Source organism: Xiphophorus couchianus, chromosome 8, assembly GCF_001444195.1.
Source record: "Xiphophorus couchianus chromosome 8, X_couchianus-1.0, whole genome shotgun sequence".
In the NCBI taxonomy this organism is placed as follows: domain Eukaryota; kingdom Metazoa; phylum Chordata; class Actinopteri; order Cyprinodontiformes; family Poeciliidae; genus Xiphophorus; species Xiphophorus couchianus.
In genome coordinates, this window is record NC_040235.1 from 24,375,876 (window position 1) to 24,388,198 (window position 12,323).

General features: G+C 41.8%; 1 protein-coding gene across 1 annotated transcript; it reads left to right on the forward strand.

Annotated features, from left to right (window-relative positions):
* Positions 1–1,821: 1,821 nt before the first annotated feature.
* Positions 1,822–11,687, forward strand: wdr41 (WD repeat domain 41). Its single transcript, XM_028024990.1, has 13 exons — positions 1,822–2,184; positions 3,093–3,208; positions 3,967–4,015; positions 5,870–5,989; positions 6,067–6,129; positions 6,923–7,034; positions 7,168–7,230; positions 7,309–7,413; positions 8,136–8,320; positions 8,424–8,545; positions 9,768–9,853; positions 10,367–10,500; positions 10,600–11,687. The coding sequence occupies exons 1-13, from the start codon at positions 2,137–2,139 to the stop codon at positions 10,738–10,740; spliced, it is 1,344 nt and encodes a 447-aa protein (XP_027880791.1). The 5' UTR covers positions 1,822–2,136; the 3' UTR covers positions 10,741–11,687.
* Positions 11,688–12,323: the final 636 nt, after the last annotated feature.

The window sequence follows — 12,323 nt, forward strand, 5'->3', positions numbered from 1 at the left end:
ATTATTGGCTCCTCCCAAGCCCCTTTGTCCTCTGAGTGCAACCAGTTGTCTTTGGAAGATGATAAAGGAAAAAAAGTAGTGGAGAAGTTTAAAGCACTACAGACATTTTTAAATAATAATAATATTAATAATAAATCTTTTAGCTCTTAAAAGATTAAGAGAAAGCAGGCCGCAGTTACAGTGATCCCTCTTGCTGAGATTTGTGTGTGCTGGTAAAACCAAAAGCAGCCTCACATTTTAAAAGCCCATTCACTCCACGTCGACCAATCCCCTCTCCCCCCCCCGAACCCTTCTCCTCTTCTCCGGCTGCCCTTGAGCTTTTTTTTTTCTTTTTTCTATTACCGCATGGAAAACACCTCGCAGCCACCCTGACAAGCGCGGCGGATCGACACTAAATCAGAAATCAGTGCCAGCCGCGGATCTGAGCCACCATGAAGGTCACAGGGCCCCGCACTGCATGTCGTCTCAATCGGGGGAGCAGCGGCAGACACGGCCGGGGGTGACGCCGCACAGTGTTGGTGTTGCCAGGAGACACGCTGACAGGACCGGGGGGTCTTTGGGATGGTGGGGGGAGTTGCTGACTCAGTTGAAATTTGCTAAGCAAAAATACTTTTTGTTGTGATTTGTGAGGCAACTGAGGAAACACCTGAGAGGAACTATTAGATCTTTCCTCTCTCCACCAACAGAGGATTGGTGCCTCCACCTGAGACGGTGGAGTTGGGGCATACTGCCATCTAGTTGCAGAGAAATGAACAGAAGCAGTCATACTGAATACGTCTCCATATTTTTGAAAACTTTGTTTTTCTTTTTGCTGCTTATTTCAGCCCCACTGATGTTTCCTCTGCGACATATTTGCAAAAAAAGAAACTCCGTCATACTCATGTCCCAATTGATCTTAGTAGAACTTTAAGTCCTACTTAAAGCTACCAGTCAGTCATTTTTGCTGAATTAATCAAATTATGTTTGGACATAGTTAGACACCGATACAAAAAGCTGACATGGTCAGTTCCTTATTTATCTGTTTCGCTATTTTGTTGCAAATCTTCAAATCTGCCCTCTCAAAACCAAGCTTCCATGTGTGCGCGCCTCTGATGACGTCACAAAAGGCAGCCGACCAGATTTCATTTGAGAATCTCTGTCGGTGTTTCTTCCGTCTATCCAGGCGTTTTAAATCACCTTCCACAAAATATGGCAATAAATAAATAAATAAATAAATAAATGAAGAAAAAGTTCACAGACGTAGGTAGGTTGCGATCACGAATGCCTTAGAACGTTGAAATCTAAGGTACGGCGTTTACTAATGCCGGCTGATCAGGCAAATAAATACAAAGCAAGCATTTTTTTTCCTGTTTATTTTGATTTCTTCCAACGAATGTCAAATAGCACAGCGCTTAACACAGAAAAACACAATCTTTCTTCCAATAAGATAAATGTGGAAAAGTCTTTTTAAGTACAGGATGTACAATGTATTACACATTCCTACCCCACAAAAAGTACTATTTGTTTAATTGAAATACTGTTTAGTTTACTGGTAAGCTGGGAGGAGGAAAAGATACAGTATATTTTCTGATTATTTTTTTTTAGCAAGTTATTTTGACATGATGATTTTGGCCCAAATGACAAAAAGTGTGGACACCTGTACACATGTTGATTCAGTACCACCGTTATAACAGCAGTTGTATAGTCAAGTAAATCATAAAAATAAAAAAACAAACAAACAAGAAAGTCGAAGTAAATGTCGACATTTCTAACACAACACGTGACGCCATTTAGATTCACTTCCCAAATATGAATCGTCTTCAGTCCAGTTTGTCCCTGAAAAGCTTCCGTAGTCACATGAGTGGTTTGTTGTGGTTGTATCTTTCCCCCCCTTTCATTTTACACTTTGTCGTTTCAATTCTGACTGTGTAATCGTCTCTATTTTGTTGTAATATTACGATTCTTCGGATTCTTTCACTTATAAATCTCCCCATAAGCAAGTCACGCGAGAACGTTTCGGATTTTTCGGTTAGTCTGGTGACCGGCGAGGCATGCATCACCCCGCAGCCTGAGCTAGCTGTTGTTGGTTAGGTTTTTATTGTTTTTACTTTGAGGGAGTCGGTTTACGGTGGCTGTTTCTGGAGCCGCCGATTCGTCATGCTGCGCTGGATTCTCGGAGGTCGGGAGGCGCAGAACTCGGTGGAGGTAAAGCTAGCTGCTGCAGGTGTTGTGTTGAGTGTGGTCCCCCCCACGAAAATGTGATTCCTCCTCGGTTCTGCCATGTTGTCAGACCTTTGAGCTTCTAAATTCAAACAGCGGTAATGGTTGCGAGTAATAACGTTATGGTGCATTCAAGTACACATTACAGTCATTACAGTGTCTACTTTAAAATATAATAAAAATGAATCCAGCTTTTCTTGTCGAATTTCACCATTGTTTTTTTTATTTTTTATTCAACGCTTTATAAACAAAACCCTTGACCTTTTCAAGGGTCAATGTTCGTATATTAGCTTTGTGACCAAAACACCTGCCTGTTATTATTCAGAAACATTCGGAACTATTTTCACAAGCAGCCAATAAAGCTGTATTCCACTGCAGCTTCTTTCAATAATAAATTTAAAAAAATAATAATAACGAGGTCAAACTGACTGAATTTGGAATACATTGTGCTCCAGCTCAACGTAACCCAGGAACCATTGGGTCAGCACGTTGGTTCCCAGCTAACATCGGGTTTTTAGGGTATTCAGTAGCGAGATACTCACATTTACCTGAATAACTTAAAACTATTACGAGTGAAAGTACCGCGCCGTACCTTTACTTTTAGGTGAGCAAAAATATGTTGAAGTGTTGCTACTCTTACTTGAATACAATTTTTTGGCTACTCTAGCCACCTCTGCTAAAAAGTCCTGCAACAGAGCTGCTATTTATAAACTCTCCTCCAAGAATATGTAATTTGCTAAGATGTTGAGATAACCCCCCCCAAAAAAACCTGTTGTATGTATGTATATATATATATACAGTATATATATATATATTTTTTTTTCTCCCCTCAACAAATAGTAGTTTTGAGAGTTCACCACATCATTCCCTCTCTGCCTCTCCTGTGTGTGCAGAAAAGCCCCGTGTTGTGCATCGGAGAGGAACAGCCCAAAAACTGCTTCACTGAGCTGCAGGTGCTGAAAGGGCATTTTGACATCGTTCGATTTCTGGTGCAGATTGATGACTTCAGGTAAGCCGACCACAAACCTCCCCCACCGCCTCCCTCACCCTCCTTCCACTACCACCTTTTTCTCTAACCTCTCCACCCTTGGCTGGCCTCCATCCCTCTGTGATTGAAAGGAGATCCTCACCTACTGCAAACTTCCAGAGCATGACAAGAGGCCCATCATCACCAGATAGCGATTGTGCGCGCAGTAGACTTCTAATGCCGACCGCGCACGCAGATAGAACGCCGCTGGTCTCTCTTTGTGAAAATAAAAATACAACAAAAAAACAAACAAAAAGAGGCCAAGCAGCAGGCCGGCATGCTACACTGGGTCAGCATAAGTGGTCAGATGGGGATTTATAACGGAGCTAAGCAAGTGTGTATGTGTCAGGAGGTGGGGGTCGCTTTACGCCTGGACTCCTGCGGTAATAATCTCCTCCTCGGGGGCCTGAAGGCTCGCGGTCGTGTGTGTGTGGGGGGGGCAAAGGCCAGAAAATTTCCTCCAGATTGCTTTTGAAAGTCCCAGAAATATATCCTCAACAGTTCCTCTCTTTTCATTTAATCTCTTGTTTCATCAGCTCATCCTGTGTTGATTTTTTTCTTCTTCTTCTCCTTCTTTGAAAGAAAGACGGTTCGGGGTCAGAGGGCGAGTCGAGTCGATAAGTCCGACGTTCTGTTGGGTTTCCCGACTTTAAGGCGGTGTGGAAACGATCCCCTTACGCAGGGCGGGGAGCCGAGGCGCACCAAGCCGCGCCGCTGATCGCTTTTTTTTAATATTCCAGGTTTGCTTCGGCGGGGGACGACGGCCTGGTGCTGGTGTGGAACGTCGAGGTAACGACCCGCAGTCCGAATGAAATATCGGCGACAGTAAATCACAGAGTCCTGCCGAACTATTCACACCTCTAGAACCTTCAGCGCTTGGTTTGTGTAGCAGCCACATCCTGAAAATCCTCTACATATAGTCATGCTTTTATGTAAGGCACATTTCAGCAACAAGACGGTTTAAAATCTTTCACATCGTAAAAACCTAATACACCGACCAGTTTTGAAGCTAGCAATAAACATTTCAATTTGTCAAATGCCTTCATCAAAACACATCAGTTATGTTGATCAATTTTCCAGTTATTAAGGATCAAAGGCAGCTCTAAACAGGTGATAGTTTTAGCCTTGACTTGTAGGAACTCAGTGTTTCGGCTGTTTTACAGTTTTCTGGAAGCTTGTTCCACATTTCTGATGCATAGAAGCTAAAAGCTGCTTCTCGACGTCTTAAAGTCTATTCTCTGACCTACAGGGAGCCAGTGTGAGGACTTTAGAACTGGTGTGATGTGCTCTGTCTCCCTGGTTTTAGTCAGAAAGGGAGCAGCAGCATTTTGGATCAGCTGCATGTGTCTGATTTTTTTATTTATTTATTTTGAGGCAGACTTGTGAAGAAAATACAATAAATGCAGTAAAGATAAACGTGTGGATGAGTTTCTCTAGATCTTGCCGGGAAATTATTTCTTTAATCCAGGAAATGTACTTAAGGTGACAGAAGGCCGAGTTCGGGTCAGAGTCCATCACTGCTCCCAGGTTTTGGGCCTGATTGCTGCTTTCTAGCTATAATGACTGAAGCTGCGTGATGCAGTTGATTGACATTTTCACACTACATAACATTCCTGAGGTCTTCCGTCTGGATTTAAGATCCGTCACAGTATCAACCTGCACTGCTTATGGGTTTTTAACTACATTGTTTTAGCTACAGGCTCTGGATCTTGGAATAAATGGATTTAATATCTGCATTTGATATTGTGTAGTATGATGTTTTAATTTTGAGGGTATGCCCTTTCCTGGTTCATATCCTACCAGACAGAACATTCTGTATATTCTGTGTGTGCAAACCTCCAATGTTCCGCTAAAGTCGAACAAACACAATTTCACAATTGCAGAGTTTCCATAAAAAAAAAAAGAAATGCAATTAGAATCACATAAGTTTGTTCACGTGATAAGTCATAAAAAAAAAACATGCCGCCCCGTCATCATCCTCCTACCACTTCCTGTCGTCTTCTTCGTCTTTCTCGTAACTGATTACATCTGGCTGTTGATCATGTGACTCATGTGACGCGAAAAAAGTGTTTTTTGTCGCAGGTTTGCAGAAAACCCACTAACTTTGATGTAGCTGAAAAACCTCATCTTCCCAGCTACTAAGTCTAAAAACAAATGAGATTAAGATTAAGCAAATCTTTTTCCGAAATGTGAAATCACACAATTTTAAGCTTAATGGAAACGCAGCTTACATTATTCAGGAAAATTTCAACTCTTCCTCCGTTTCCCTTTATCGTGGAGTCCCACAAGGCCCAGTTTTCACCCCTCACCTTTTTTCATTATACCTACTTCCATGGAGCCTTAAGAAAGCACAAATATTCTTGTCATCTTTATGCTGATGACTGTTAGTTATATGTTCTTTTGAAAAAAAAAAGAAAATATAAAATATTCCACCACTACTGTTCGGCCGCGGAGTTCATTTGCAGAAATGGCATAAAAACAAAGAAAAAATGCCTTCAGATACAAAATACCTCTTTCTTTTTTTTTCCAGCTAATGTTTTGTTAACATACATTAAGGTTGTACCATAACCGAATGTGGAACGGCTGAAATGGTAAGAATACGTCTCTAAGTGTGTCATCATTGTTGTTTTTGGTCTGATTTAGACAGGAGAGCGGCTGCAGGAGCTGAGAGGACACTCCCAGCAGATCACAGCCATCAGCACCTTCTCCTGCGGCGACGGCTTCACGTTGCTCATCACCGCCTCCTCAGACCGGAGCCTCAGTGTATCCTCCAGGCCCGCACAGTCGCACAAAGCCTCCTTCACGTCGCCGTTGTTCACGCTCCTTGACTCTGCTGTCAGCTGTGGGATCCTGACACAGGAAACCGAGTGCAGACCATTTCAGACCTGCAGTCTTCTGTGAAGGTACCTGGAAGAGATTCGATAAAAGTGTTTGTGCTTAGCGGGCGCGCCGCTGTGGAGTCAAAAGTCACAACGCGGAGAGCAAAATATCAACTAAATGAGTTAAAAACGGACAGAAAACACAATAGATGGAGGGGAAAATAGTTTCAACGAAACAAATGTCCAATCTAATGGATTGTAAGCTCTTATAAGTTAAAAGCATTTTTTATTTGACTTCCAGTATTAGTACAAGGAAGCCACAATAAAACTTGCTAAGGATTGAGATGAACATCTGACCAACTTCAACTTAATCTGTAATCGTTAAGCTTTTAGTCACCTGAGCAGCTGTAAAAATGTAACATTTAGCACTAGGGGGCAGTGTTCTAAACAGCCCACCACTGGTTTAGACCGCCTGGAAATCTTAGAGCCGCTCACTTTTGATAACTTCTCAGGCTTTAGCAAAACTCTCCACCCAGAGGGCATAAAAAACTAAATTTCTCTCACACAGTGCCTGTGGTTAACAGAAAAGCTGCTTTTGCGTTTCAAGAAGAGTCGAGAACCAAACTGAACTTAAAACAGACGGACCCTGGAACTGCTCGCTGAAATTGACTGTCTAGTGAATTTTCCCCCAGCTATTATTTAAGGTTAAAACCTGTAATTGCCTTTTTTTTTTTTTCTTGATTGCAGATGAAGGTTAATTGCATCACGCACAGGTTAATTATATTTCTCATCCCTGCAGATGTTCTCTGTGCGTCTTTGGGGTATGTTTCCTGCTCTGATCTCTCTCCCTCTGTGTGTGTGTGTGTGTGTGTGTCAGTGTTTGCTGGTGCTGGAGCGGCTGTCTGTGTGGCTCTCCGGCGGGCAGGAGTTGTGCGTTTGGGACAAAGACTTCCAGCTGCTGTGTCACAGACAAAAGCACAGCGACACCGGTGAGAGCAAACGAAAGACAATTTAAAAAAAACGTGGCTGAGGAAACGTCGTCCGTTTTGTTGCACCAACAACCGGTTGCCTATGATACCGCTGGTTGAGAGTACACCAGTGAATGTTTTGGTGTTATTGCAGGAGTCGCTGCTCTGGTAGAACTGCCAAAGAACTGCGTGGCAGCCGCTGTGGATAAAGAGATAGGTGACTGAAGGAGTTGGGTCATGTGTTGTGACGATGCGTCAAAGTTGCTGTGAATGATTGAGTCTCTCTTCCACGCAGTGATCTACAGATTGACCGTGTCATCGGATTCGTCTGTGTTGCTGGATGAGATCTCGCGCTGTTCTGATCACCACGACCAGATCCGAGCTCTCATCAACGTCAACGGTCAGCTTGGTCGCAAAAAAAAAAACAATCAAACTGTGAATATGCATTGAAGACGTACGGAAGCCGAGAGCGGTCGTATTCGGTTTTCTCAAATTATGAAGTTAATTATCTGTTTTCTGGAGATAACGAGTTAACTTCTTGTTAACAGGAGATAATGAGTTAGCCTCTGGCTTTCTAGCGACGAGTTAATTTCCAGTTTTTGAATTAACATGTTCGTTTCTCATTTTCTCGAGATAATGAGTTAATTGGTAAATTTCCCCTTTTCTTGAACTAACAATTTAACTTCTTGCTAACTCGAGATAATGAGTTAGCTTCCCGTTTCCTCAAGATGAGTTAATTTTCTGATGGTTTCCTCAAGATAGATTAATTTCCTGTTATCTTGAGATAAAAAGTTAATTTTCCGTTTTCTTGAGATAAGTTAATTTGACAATTTCCTGATATCAGTTAATTGTCCGATGGTTTTCTCGAGATAACTAGTCAATTTCCCGTTTTCTTGACATAACGAGTTAACTTCTTGTTAGCCTCGAGATACTGAGCTCACTTCCCGTTTTCTCGAGACAATGAGTTAATTCTTCCACGAGTTAATTTCCTGATGATTTTCTCGACAAGAAAGACGGAACGTTAACCCGCTCCCGCATTCCGTAAAGCTGAAACGTTTCCTGTTTTGCTTTTGTCTTTTGGATTATTTTTATTTGGAGAATTTCTGGTTTCTCGTCCCCCAGACGGGATGTTTGCCAGCGGCTCCCACTCGGGCGAGTTGATCCTGTGGGACTCGGCTAACTTTTGGAATGTGGCCTACGAGCACATCCTGTGGGAGGAGTCTCACCCCAGCAGCCAGACGGAAATCAGACTGGCCACTCCCAAGCCCAGTGAGATGTCCATCCAGCACCTGACCTCCAATGGGAGGGTGAGAGCAGCAGTTGCGGCAGTGCGCCATATTTCATGGAGGGGACGGTTTTCTTGAGTGAGAGAGAGAAAAACAAACAAAACAAAGTGCTTTTATTTTGTAGCTGATCCTGGCGGCTGTGGGCAGTGGGCTGTATGTGTACGACGTTGTGTCCAAAGCTGTGGTGGCCTACAGGAAGGCCGCACACGACTCCAATGTGCTGCACACCATGCTGCTGTCTGACGGGTACAAAGCTGCACCTTGTCTTTGTTCATTAGTTTATTCATTTATTAATTACTATTATTGATACTTGGTTCAGTTATTGGTCTTCAGCCAAATGAGTTATATGAATAAATATGAAGGCATTCCTGAAATGTAGATGAAGACTGAAAACGCATCAAACCATTACGCTGCTGAAATCAAGAGGATTTTTGTTTGGTTTAAAGTGCAAGTATATTATTTCTAATATACTTCAAAACTAATTTGCAAGTATCACTTCAGCAAAATGTAGGAGCTTGTTTTGGGTCAGTAGTTCTTTTATATTCATTTAAAGAGTTAAAATACACGGTTGTAACTCCACCCCTGAACCCCTCTAACTGGAATTCAATTGTTTTTAATATTTGCCCTGATCTTTTATGTATTTTTTTAACAAATGTTTCTCTCTTAATTCATAGTTTGTTACTTTAATTTTGAACCATGTCTGTTTACACCTGGAAAAGAGTTTATTATAGGCTTTGTACATAATGTTTATTATAGGCTCTACTAAATCATCAAATGTTAAAGTATTTTGTAAGCATTTAAATCAGGGGTGGGCAATCCTGGTCCTCGAGGGCCGGTCTCCTGCAACTTTTAGATGTATCTCTACTCCAACACACCTGAGTCAAATAATGAGGTCATTAACAGGACTCTGGAGAACTTGACTGCACTTAAGAGGTGATTCAACTATTGGATTCAAGTGTGTTGGACCAGGGAGACATATAAGAGTTGCAGGACACCGGCCCTCGAGGACCAGGACTGCCCACCCCTGATTAAATGAACATAGTGTAACACACTTTTTGGCCACACGAGGGAGCTGCTGCTCTAAACCTGTTTCATAGATTTGTAGCATCTGTGAAAATCAAGTTCAGGTTATTGGGACGTTTCTTCAATCAGTGATTAATACAGTCACAGGCACTTTCTTCTGTAAAAAAAAACCCAAACAGAAATATATGTACAGAAGATCTGAAAGGTGTACACCAGATCATATTCTCGTGGGATTTTCTCCACATTTGCTCATATATGTCGTTTTACTAAAACCACAGTTTGCAGAGATTCTACAAAGGATCCAAAGGGTCTCAGTTTACAATCAGCCAGGAGAAAGAGGGGAAAAAATGTAGACAGTCATCAATGATGACTGGAATAGGAGAACAAACAGAACTGTTCTCGATGGCTGCGTGTGTTTGATGGTGTGTGACACTTCCTGTTTCAGTGAGCTGATGTCGTGCTCTGAAGACGGCAGCGTGAGGATGTGGGAGATCCAAGATTTACCTTTGGCTGCTGAACCTGCATCTGCAGGTTAACACACACACACACACACACACACACACACACAAAGTTGTATTTTCATGACTTGTGGGGACTTTACAGTGATTTCCATTCATTTTCTACAGCCCAACCCTAACCCTACCCCTAACCATCACATACCTAACCCCTAACCCTATAACAGCATTTCCCCTCATGGGGAACAAGAAAATGTCCCCATAAGGAGCGGTGGTCCCCACAACCTCACATTGTGGGCAGAAATAGGTCTCCACGAGGATGTAAAAACCTGGTTCACACACACACACCCACACACACACCATACAGAACACTTCATTTTAGCTCTGGTTTAAGTGTTACACAGTCCTTAAAGTTTTAGGGGGGACTAAAACCCTTTTCAGATTTTCATTGCTTAAAAATGTGAAATTATGTCTTAATTTTTCTGCAACTTCCAGAAAAATGCTAAGTGATGCTAAACTGTCACAAATTCCCAAAAAGTTGAAATGTTTTGCAGTACTATTGCAAATAATCCTTTTTGTTTTCTAACAGGGTTCTTTGGTATGTGGACGTTTGGACGGTCGAGCAAACAGCCCGGTCCTCAGTCAAAGAAGGTCCTGGAAATTCCCAACCTGAGGACGCTGGAGCTGACCGGAGATCTGATTGGACACTCGGGAGCGGTCCAGGTACGAACCCGTGACATTTTAGACATGACTGACGTTCTGTAGCACAATCTAGACGGCGGCGGAGTTCTTCAGCCGCCAATGCCAGATTTCTTCTTTCAGATGTTCCTGAGCTTCAGGGAGAAGGGCTTGGTGACGTGCTCGACGGACCACCTGCTGATTCTGTGGAAGGACGGGGAGAGGCAGTCCCGGCTGCGCAGCCAGGCGCTGTTCCAGAAGCTGGAGGAGAACGGAGGACTCTGAAAACGAAGCCTTTAGTCAGAAGAGAAGGATGACTATCGTTGCAGACTGACGATTGTTGTTTACATTCATTGGTTGGCTAGTTATTTTTTTATTGAGGAAAGTTCATTAATTAAAGTGAATGAAAATGGTTAAAAAAAAACGTATTGCTTTTCTTTCCATCATTGTTTGAGATCCATAGAGCTGAATCCTGTTTGAGGTGAGAAAAAAAAAATCCCTGCAAATACAAATTTTAGCATTTTTCTTTTTCAGGGTGTCCACGATTCCTTAAAACGTTTTAAATCCACGTATTTAAATTTAAGGCATTAAAATGTCTTTAATTCCTAAAAATGTAAGTTGGTCTTAACGATAAGAGTCACAGATCTTAAATTTTGTTGCAGCAGAACTATTTAATCTCATGTCATTTTCTGTCAGCCAAAGGTTGGAGTCGGGTGCAGACATCCTAACTGCGTTTATACTCCAGGCAAAAAACATTGAAGCTAAAACCTTTGTGTGAAGTTGAGGTTAAGAGAATTTGCAGTGAGAAGCCACTGTTGAGACCCATAAATATCACAATTTATGCTGAACTTGATTATAATACAGGAGAATCTCCCATCCTCCATTTAGGTCTTAAATTTAATTCAAGGTGGCATTAAAAAAAAGTCTTCAGTTCAACTGCAGATAGCCTGTTCTTAAGCCCAGTGTTAAGAACAGGCTTAACAACCTTTAAGTGAAGATTAAGTGAATCTTCATTTAAAAGATTCACTATTAAATGAGTCTTTTTTTTTTTTTTTTTTACAGCTTACACTGGTGAGTTATGGAGGCAGCTGCCAGAATCCTGCTAAGCTGTTCTGTTTTTATTAAGTGCACCAATCAGTGCCAAACTAAGCTCGCATATTAAATGTCACACTTTGTAAAGGTGATATTGCATGTTTATTTATTCATGAAATAAATCATATTTCTCAAACTGATGGGATATCGTTTTTTTCCCGTTTAGTTATGCAAAAACAAAGTTTATAGTTTATTTTCTGTTTACATTTGATGATGTCCAATAGATATAGTTCCCATTTTTACCTGGATCCGCTCCGGCGCTGCTTCTTTTCCTCTAAACCAGAGGTGTCAAAACTATGGCTGGAGGGCCATTTGCAGCTCTTGGGATTATTTTGTGCCGACACCAGGTAAAGATCTTCATATCATCTGTGAAACATGGATGAAAGTGCTGTGGTTTTGGCGATGCCTCCTGGCCAGCTCGCCATAATGAACTCCAGTATGAATTCTGCCATGAGTCAGATTGTGAAGGTGAAAACTGTGAAACCATCTGTAACAAAATGACACCTGAAGCAGGACTGGATGTCAGTGTATCCACCAGAACTTTTATATCTTTTGCTTAAAAAATGAAGTAATTTTGAACATGGAGGTTAACTGGTTAAAACTTTACGAGAGGTAAACTAAAAGAGTAGGTTCGACATCTGCATTGGTGCCAGTGACGTAGCCACTTCATAGTTAAATAATGCTTTATTCATCTCTCACAATACTTTTTTTGTTTGACAGAAAACATCAAAAATAAGACATAATGTGGCGAGAGAAAAATACACAAAGCTTTCAAA

Bases quoted from the DNA above. Each gene is read 5' to 3' on its own strand.
- wdr41 (XM_028024990.1), top strand. From the start codon at position 2,137: ATGCTGCGCTGGATTCTCGGAGGTCGGGAGGCGCAGAACTCGGTGGAG. The intron at 4,016-5,869 runs GTAACGACCCGC...GGTCTGATTTAG, and splicing joins TGCTGGTGTGGAACGTCGAG to ACAGGAGAGCGGCTGCAGGA. The intron at 6,130-6,922 runs GTACCTGGAAGA...TGTGTGTGTCAG, and splicing joins ACCTGCAGTCTTCTGTGAAG to TGTTTGCTGGTGCTGGAGCG.